Genomic DNA, 10,036 nt, shown 5'->3' with positions numbered 1-10,036 from the left:
CACACACACACACACACACACACACACACACACACACACACACACACACAAAATAATTAACATTTTTTTATATAGAGTTGTGAAGAAAGCAATGAAAAAATTACAAGAGCAAGAGAGAAGACATTATGAATATCGGCAACGAACATGTATTTCACAACCAGGTTATCTGATGTCTCCTGTTTATTGTCATCATATGATAAATCACTGTCAAGCATTGCGTCGCAGTGAACCAAGTGGCACTGATTCCAGCGCTAGTATTGATGTACTCTTAGGAAATCTCAGTCTTAGGGCGTCTCTGAAAAGTGATCTTTTAGCTGCAGATCATGCTTTGTGTCAGAGTGACTATTCACATAATGTAGACATGCAGCACAATTTTTCAATACAAGATGATTACTCAAAACCTGTTCAAACACAAATAGATTATAATTATTCTGTACGACAGTTGAATAAGGAACCGTATCACACCAATGCTCAAGGTGATGGAATCAATGTAGGTCAACAAATCGAAAAATCTTCACACATAGATCAAATTGTACATGGCGATGGTGATTGCAAAAGCTGTTTGAGCATTGATTATGAACAGGAATTTGGTGAGAGAAAATTGACTGAAAAACACACGAGATTGCCAGATTGGGACCCAAGGGCAGTAGAAAGACCAATTGAAAACGAAGAATGGATTGCATTTTTACAAAGATCAATGGAAGAAGTTATGGAGGGTGAGATTGACTCATTATTGCAACAAAATTGCGTCTCGGTGTTCGTTTCTCCTTTAAGAAATCCAGCGGCTGGTTGTAGAGTTGTTGAATATGTAACTTGTTTATTATCATTGCCATTTACCGTGTCAGTTAGTAAAGAGAATCTCAAGAAGATTGAACAAGTTTATTTAGACGTGAGAGTAGTACCAAATCTCGTTTATGCCATAAAATTATTAATGTCGGAACGTTCCGATAATGAATTGAATGCAACAAATACAGTGATCATGGGAACGAGGTCAGCATCTTCTTTATCCGCCGATGAACTTCAAGCACTCGAATGCGCGATATTAGTTCTTTGTAGATTGGTTTATATCGAGAATCAATTTCTCATGCAATTTTGCGACGCTATTTATATCGTGAGTGGAATGCCCCTTTTACAGCAATTATTAACTTTAGAAAAAAGAAAAGCAAGAATCGTTGCAGATCTTGTTGCTATTTTAAATAATGTTCTACGATCTCAACCTGAAAATGCCGAACTTGTGGAACAAGTCGTGCTGCGTACAAAAACACCCGGTGAGCCGGTGAATTATTTTATGTGAATTATGTTACGTCATAATTTTTATTACGAATTTACATGAAGTTTCTTGAAGGAGCTTCGGTGGAGCAGCTCAACAAGCTTCTCAATCATCGACAAACTGTTTTACGAGCAAGGACATGTACTATGATCAGATTGCTGGGTAGATTTTGCTGTAGAGCATTACAACAGACGTGGAACAAGTCATTAAGAGATGCCATGGAAAGCTTAATTGAGGATGAAGATGAACACGTCCGTCATGTAAGTGTGTTAATCACAAATGTAATACATATTTTTACGCAATATTTTGTATAATGCGTTTGTATAATAATAAATATTATTTTAGGCAGCGGAAGAAGCTGTAAATGAATTGAAACAATTAACGTATTATAATTAGAAAAAAATCTTGTCGATTTAGTGCCTTAGGAATATAAGCAGATTGTTAGGGATCAATTTTCAGTGCTATTGTTACTTGATAAATCTTATAATGCCGCAAAATTAAATACTTTATTTTTAAACAGACTGATAATTACATTTAATTGTACTTAAGAAATAAAGTATATGTGATATTTTTATAAATTCATTGATAAAATAATAAATGTATTTTAATCTAAAAATATGAAAATGTATTTTGTGTGTGTGTGTGTGTGTGTGTGTGTGTGTGTGTGTGTGTGTGTGTGTGTGTGTGTGTGTGTGTGTGTGTGTGTATGCTAATATATCTATACTTTATTATACTAGAATCCGATTATTTAAAAATATGAATTTAATCGAATAGCCATTCCATCTCTTCAGAAGATTCGGAAGAATGGCTACTGTTTCGATCGTCACATTGGTCTTTATACATTACTTGCACCTTGGCCACATCTTTTTTACTGAGTCCTTCTCGTTGACCAAGTTGCACCTTCTCTTTCTACGAAGAAGTATAAACATAAACATTGAGAGCAAACCGAAATCAATAGAAATATTGCCGCACGATTATTACCTTCGGCGTAATAGTAGATTTTCCATTCTTGGAGAACGCGTGGGAGCTGTAGTGCATGACACTCTTGTAATCATAGCCGATACCATAATCGGTAACAGTGCGATTGTCATATTTATTGAAGTTATGCTCCTTACCTGCAAAAGTTCATCAAAATTTTTATTCATGCGTTATACAAGAATCATGCATTATACAATCCATTCTAAGAATATCTCAGGTGACACCGTTTTTAACTCGGATATGAAGTGTTGTTCAATAAATAGTTTCAAAAATCATTTTAAACATACATAAAAAATTATCGTAGTTATTAAGAAATATATGATCTTATAATTGAAGAAATAAGAAATCAATATAAATATAAATTATATCAATATCAATAGATTACAGCACAAACATATTGTCAACATTATTAATTGTGCGTACCCAATTTGATGTTCTCCCAATGTATGGTGACCCACTCGTCTCGGTTCGCGGCGCTCTGCTGATGGTAAAAGCCTAAGGCATGCATGAGTTCATGCACGACCACACCATGATGAATGCATCCTGGATTCTGTAGATTCAACACTTGTCCGTGACCGTGACGACCCACAAGGGACCAGCACCCTGAATCTTTTGCTTGTATTGTCACGTAATCGTCATCAGTATCTTTGTAAGGTCGAAAACGTAAGCAAGTTCTTTCATGATACTCCTGCATGGCTTCTTTTATCAATTTTATTTGATCGCGATCTATAAATGTTAATGATTTTTAGAAACAATTGAATTTTCTGAATCAAAATTAAATTTTTAAGAATATATAACAAGTCACTAATGTTACACACATATAACACAAATAACGTAGTTTAACGTAGTTAATCTGAGTTTAAACGAGTTTAGTTTCTTTGACTCTTTCTAATTCTACTTTTGAAAAGAGATAACGATGCAAATAATCTAAAGTAAAAATAATCTAAAGTAAAAATTGATTAGCAAATTCGCTCGTGAATCTAAATGTGGATGATATCTATAATATTAATTAGAAATATTTAAAGCAATATTATTTGGTTATCACGATTATACAAAGAAAGATGAAGAATTACCAAAATCATCTTCTTGTATAAAATAAGGCACGACACCGCCGGGCCATCGTGCTGTAGCGTCTAAAAGACCATTTTTCCATGGACTATCCATTGGACTATCTGGATGAATCATTATATCACCTTCATATAAACCGCTCAATTCCCAAACATTTTGTATATTATTCGGACTCCAAGATTTTATGTTAGCAGCTGGAAGAGAAAAAATATAAAATAACAGATTTAACGAAGCGCTTTTCAATCATTATGCTTATTAAGAATAAAATGATCTCGAATAAAATCAATTTTTATTTCAAATCTTGAATAGCTGCGAATCTGTCAAATTAATTACCAATTTTCTCATGATTGTGATCATGGTCGAAAACTCCATTGAATCGTGGGTTAGGCGGTATAGAATGGCCATGGGATCCACGATGACTTTTGGCTGGTAGTCCCGAACTGACGCTGATTACTGCGAACAATAAGATTATTCGTATTGGGATCATTGCCTGCCTTTGTCTTGAACTAGAACACTGAAAGTCTAACACAGCAAGGTGCCGTTTCTTTGTTTATATACGAAACTCTTATCCACCATACCGCTCATACTAGCGGAATTTTTTAGACACCAGATATGCAAATACAAAGTTTATCTCGGGGGATTTGTAAAGTAAAAGGCGTGCAATTACGGATGCGGATGTTTTATCTCGGCTTTTCTTTAATTTGATTTCTTTATTATTATATTAGTGTAGTTAGTTTTGTCTAGTCAGCAACATTAATAATCATCATCATGTTACTTTAAGAACTATTTAGGTCGAAAATACAAATTATAATCATGAACACAGTCTGAATATAAATTGCGCAGCTTATCTTCCCACTGACTATTGCGACCCAATAGCGTCGGAAAATAGGTCTCATAGGAAGCTCCGATAGAATTATCACATGTTATTACATGGTGTACATCGAGACAATATATTTACATAAAGGAAGGAAGCTACTTAGATACACAAAACAGATACAAATTGAGTCTTACAACCAAGTCCAGTACAATTAAGTCTTACCAAATTATTTCGATATATACGGAAGAAATTTAAAATACCTTTTCGTGTATGTATATATATATATATGTATATTTTAATTTTTGTTTACATATTCTTTAATTAAATAATTTAATGATTAAATTTCTTAAACATATAATTAAATACATATTTAATTTATAGTTAAAAATGTTAAATATATTCAAGAATTTGATAGTTTAATATTGCAAGAGAAAACATAATGTTGTAGAAAACATTATGATGTAACTATATATTGATTTAATAAATACACATTATAAGCAATACGTGTACTATTTTGTAATCAGCTGATAAATACTAGATAAAACTATTAATAAATCATCTTTCTTTTAATTTATAAAGAAAAGAAATATCTGCAAGAGTTATAGTTTCTTATAGATATATAGAAAAGCAGATATTTATTTTTAGTTATGTTTTACATCCAAAAATCGTCAGTTATATTCTTTGTTCTTTACATAATGCATGTTATAAAATAATATAAAATATAAACATAGAATATCATCGTTTTCAATATCAGTTATATGAAAAAATATGGCATGATTTTTGTTCTTTAATTCACTTGACAGATGTATCACCGTTCTGAAAACGAACAACACGGTAGATTCCACAAAATAATGACGAGAAGAAGGCGCCTGATCGAATCTCCGGCCTCAAGGCGATGACGATCTACGGATGTGGGTCAAAATGATTCGGTAGCCTACCGCGTAATTCAGTACATTGGTATATTATCTCCAAATCATTCCGTGCCTTTTCCTCCGAACACCTCCGTCTCCATCGCGTATCCGAGGCCCGTCTGCAGTCTCCGTCTTCACTCGGGCCCAGGCACATTCGAAGTGAGAAAAAAAGGCGTGCAATTATAACAGCACGAAATTACCGATAGCGACTTTGTGGCCGCACGCGTTAATGGCGAAAATGGCAAAGTAATAATAACGATACACATATAGGCGTACATTTCTAATAACAGCTAGCATATTATGAATTAGAAATAAAGAATACGGGAATTACAACATTATTCTAACATGAAAAGAGATAATACTTAAAGTAGCGCTAATCATTTGTAGATAATTATGGAAAAATAAATATTTGAAAATGTAAATTAACAAGAACAAATGTAAATTTGTATGAATCAATGTCTGTAAATAATTTTGATTCAGATCAATCGTTAATTAAAAACGTTAATTAACGTTAATTAAAAAAAATTACTTTATGTTTGAAGAAGGGTACTGTCAAAATAATATCAATTTTCTTTATCACTTTTATTAATTTTTGAACTATAATAATATTTATAATTATAGTATACATTTATATTACATTTAATTTAAGGAATTTATCTGATTTTTATTTAACAATACGATGTTGAACACTATTTTCAAGTTAGATAAATATGATTTAGAATTGGAAACAAAGCTCGCTGAATACTATGAATACGAGGTAAAGATATGTATTAAATCTCTTATTTCTAATTTTCACACAATTCTGAAATTTTTTCAGCATTTCGTTATTATTTAATATAACTTGTTTATACATTGACAGATTTACCATCTTCTAACAAAATTTATATAGATTTATCTTCACTTAAAAAAAGAAATAATACTAAATATCTACAAAAGAACTATAGTAACCGAAAATTTCAAATGAAATATTGAGAAAAAGTGAAATTTTAATATTTATTTAATACTATAAATAATACTATTAATTAAATATTTATTTACAGTAAATAAATATTTAATCAATAAGAAAATGATAGTTAAATAAGTAACGTTTCTTGTAATATATATATATATATCTTCATTTTTAATAAATATTTAGTTTAGTATTACTTAAATAAATATTACTTAAATAAATAAATTATTAAAATTTAGTACATTTTTTTCAATATACTTGGACTCGTACATTTCGAACGCCGTTTTTATGTCTTTTTTTTCCACACACATTCTACAAGTCTGAGACCCGTCTTTAGACAAAATTGTCGCGTGATTCGCTGTGAGCGTCTGCAGAATCGATTCGCGAACCGGTCTAGATGACTAGATAGACGTTCATTAGATAAAAGCTCCGTTTTAACATGCGGACATACAAAATGCCATGTATGCACAGTCGTACCCGAAAATCTTGCAGGTAGGGAATCGAAGACAAGGCCAATGACCGAAGCGTTCCAGATTCGAGCTCTTCTGTAGCCCAAATTCTAACCGGACTTTTTGAAACCGCAAGAACAGAATGACTTTCATGGGAAAATTTCTCGCATTCTATGATCGATTATCGGTTCTCGTTTTCTTTTCAACTTGTTTTTCCAAATCATTCTTTTTGGAAATACCTATTGGGTCTAATATCTAATATTCTATTTCCTGCATTGTTTTCTTATCCTTAATTTGACCAGAAAAATGTTTTCTACAAACCTTTTATAGAAAAGTAGAATGATGAAGAATTGTATACTTGAGAAAAATTTCGGGCTAAAAATGAAGTCAAATAACATAGTAACGTTATTCACAAATAGCTATACTTATTTAGCTCTTTGTATAAGGCGCTGTGTGTTATTTGAAAGACGAAACTAGAAGATTCTATTAATTCTAGTTATCTCAATTAGATTATATCAAAATTCTAATTGTCTCAACTAGAATTATAATAGATTAAACAGAAAATTCTAATTCGTCCAAAAAATTCTCAATTAGAGAATTTCAATTAGAATTTCAATTAATATAATCAGACTCTTTCCAACATGACAACCATCGCGACCGTAGCATCGAATTCTATCTGCTTTATGAACTTCTAATCTTTTTTGATGTTGATTTTGAAGAAATCCTAATTTACAATTTGATAAAAATAAAACGTACAAGAATCCTTAAAATATAAAATGTGTGTCTTTTACAAAAAAATTTTTATATCGCATTTTTTCGATTCTTTTAAAGCGAGTATCTTCTTGATGATGTTTGATGTGTTTACGTTCAGCAGTCAAATTTCTTTTATATTTAAAAGAAAAATATCTTTTTTTATACGTTCTTAATTACTCGTAATAAATAACATATTATATTTTAAAATATATTAAAATGTATTAAAATAACTTATTTCTTTCTAAGAATCATTTATTTTTCTTTTCAATTTTGTAGTTCGCCGAATAAAATTTCATCAATGATAATGGAAAATAAAAGACAAAATACTAAAATTTTATCTCCTTTAATAGATAAATGTATTTATTTCCTTATTAAGATTCATTTCAAATTTTAAAATATCTAAAGATTCCTCTATTAATAAATATTTCATATTTTTGATGATTACTGATGAAATTCATCATACCTGCATTAATATTATAGATCTATTTTTCATCGAATGCTGCGAAGCAAGAGCGGAGGTATATAACCACGAAAGAATCACGAGAGAACAGAGATCGAAATATTCGCACAGATTACAACGCAAACGAGCGTATTGGCTCAAGGATACTACGCAGCACGTCATCGTTGTGTACTATCGAAGTCATTATACAGGGTGAATTCAGCGTGGCGTATGCAGCACGTGACTTGTCTAACGAGCGTGATTAGACCAGGCGAATGCCTGGTGGCGCAAGAAACATGAAAAATTTCTAACGTTCATCGGTCGCATTAGCAGTTCTTTGCTCCCAACGCGCGAGCCAAGCCAGACGATAGTCATTTAACGATCGTTCGCTGCGCGCGAAATCTCTCGCGAATGCACGTGCTACTCCACGTGGTCGCAGGTCAACGAACTGCAGTCTCTCTTTCTCGACGTGGGAGCATTGCGCGCTTTTACCCCATGCCATTTCTAATATGCTCGAGAATGTTAATGCGTGACACGAGACATAGTTTCTGCAGAGATGAGCGCAACGACACTACCAGGCCTCTAACGAATAAGGACTTCTTGAAAATCGCACGTCAAACATTGCGAATAAATCGCACTGAAGAAGAGTCTGCATTAATTGAAATTCTGATTGAAAATAGATAAATCAAAATTTGTCAGTTAAATCTATTTTATATGAATCTATTATATATTCTACTTGAGATAATCAAAATTCTAATTCAGAATTTTCTAATTCATTCACTTTCAATCAGAAATTTTTCTTAGTGTGTAATTAATCGATCAATAAGTTTTTGTGCAATTTTATTTTTATCTTACCTCGATTGAAAGATTCGGAAGTAATTCTTCAAATGTACAGGAGTGTGGCTGATATGCAGTCGATATTCTTATATTTAAGTTTAGAAAGAAGAATATCTTAAGTACAGTCTTAAAATAATGAATTACAGATCCATATCTTAAGACATTATATTTAAAATGATCTTAAAATAAATTAAAGACAAGAAAGTCAGGGGAATAGGAGTTGTCGTGGTAATTAGTGTGCAATAATAATGAACTTTAATAATCGAATTATTAACAATTTTAACAATCGTACGGTCTTAAAAAGAATCAACTATAAATATTCACTCGATCTATTATTCACTACATTTTTTTTATAATGTCACATTGAGAAAAATGTTCTGATTAAATTTAAAAAATACTATTCTTGCTGGGCCTTTATGTTAATTTAATTAGAATATTTTTCTTAATGCAAATGAGTCCTTTGCAAAATACCACAAAAGCTCGTGATTATTAGCATCACAACCAAAATAAACCAAATTTGAATGTGATTTCGTATGATGATTGTGTAGTGTCTCAAAGATCTCGACTTCTCTCTGTAATCTCGTTGTCCGTTCATTGAAATCGCTCAATACTGTGTATGTACGTAACCGGTCTTCATCGTGGGGAAGTTCTTCCTGTGAAGTTTCACTTGTACGACGTTTATTTAGTTCTTCTTTTTCATTTTTCTTCTTTTTTTTGCGAAAGTTTCGGCTTGCTCGAATTATGTCGATTTAATAACATAAATACACGTTTCGTCTTTGTGCCAACGATGTAAAAACAACTTTTTCTTAAAAAAAAAACAAATTAGAAATAGCAGAAATACGCAACAATACGATGATTAATTTATGTCAACATATATTTTTCATTTTAATATTATTATCTTTTATTTACCGATAATTTGTGCTTTACGCTGCCTGAAATTCGCATTTTTTAAATATATTGTTTATAATATAGCAAATCTTGAAGATTTCAAATCATTTTTATCACTGTGATATATCTTGATTAACAGATGTATTTTGTATAAATTACAGTATGTGTTATATGAAGAAATATCGGAATAATATCAGCTATTATTGTAATAACTGTCTTCATGCTGATTCAAACGATGATTATCAAATGATGACGAATATGAGAAATGAAGCCTGATGTAAAGGCAAAATGGAGATATTTTAAGTGAACAGTTCTCTTTTCTTCTTTACGATAGTTATTTCTGCAACGAGATTTTCTTTCTTCTCTTCGAATCTCATAAAATTGACTGAAATGGCTCTGAAACGTTTTGTCAATCATGCTCTCCTTGTACTTGTCTATTTGATGTACATCACTATCATCAAACACATTACTTGTAATAAAGCAAACTTGCGAAATTGAATATCTCAATTTGAAAATTAGACAAATCGCGCCTTTGTTTAACAAATAAGTTATTTATTATTCAACGTTTTCGGTAAATGAAGATCCTATAACAGAGTTTGGCTATAATTTTCTCAAAATCTTACAAGAGAAAGAAAGATATAGCTATCTCTGTATACCTAACTTATACTGCCTTACTC

The 10,036-nt window shown here is 31.5% G+C and overlaps 2 protein-coding genes across 2 annotated transcripts in view; one reads left to right on the top strand and one right to left on the bottom strand.

Annotated features, from left to right (window-relative positions):
• The window catches only part of LOC105618530 (serine/threonine-protein kinase fused), a 5,182-nt gene extending 3,296 nt beyond the window's left edge, over positions 1–1,886 (top strand). The window contains exons 7-9 of the mRNA XM_012200063.1: positions 76–1,268; positions 1,346–1,530; positions 1,616–1,886. Coding sequence (XP_012055453.1) covers positions 76–1,268; positions 1,346–1,530; positions 1,616–1,666 — 1,429 coding nt within the window. The 3' untranslated portion in view covers positions 1,667–1,886. The remainder of the gene's footprint in view (positions 1–75; positions 1,269–1,345; positions 1,531–1,615) is intronic.
• Positions 1,887–2,032: 146 nt separating this feature from the next.
• The window catches only part of LOC105618638 (astacin), a 25,975-nt gene continuing 17,971 nt past the window's right edge, over positions 2,033–10,036 (bottom strand). The window contains exons 2-6 of the mRNA XM_012200168.1: positions 3,650–3,769; positions 3,322–3,510; positions 2,672–2,974; positions 2,252–2,385; positions 2,033–2,179 (exon numbers count right to left, since the gene is read on the bottom strand). Of these exons, the coding sequence (XP_012055558.1) occupies positions 2,033–2,179; positions 2,252–2,385; positions 2,672–2,974; positions 3,322–3,510; positions 3,650–3,769 (893 nt within the window). The remainder of the gene's footprint in view (positions 2,180–2,251; positions 2,386–2,671; positions 2,975–3,321; positions 3,511–3,649; positions 3,770–10,036) is intronic.

The sequence above is a fragment of the Atta cephalotes genome, assembly GCF_000143395.1.
Source record: "Atta cephalotes unplaced genomic scaffold scaffold00017, whole genome shotgun sequence".
Lineage (NCBI taxonomy): Eukaryota > Metazoa > Arthropoda > Insecta > Hymenoptera > Formicidae > Atta > Atta cephalotes.
This window is presented reverse-complemented; position numbering and strand designations above follow the sequence as displayed.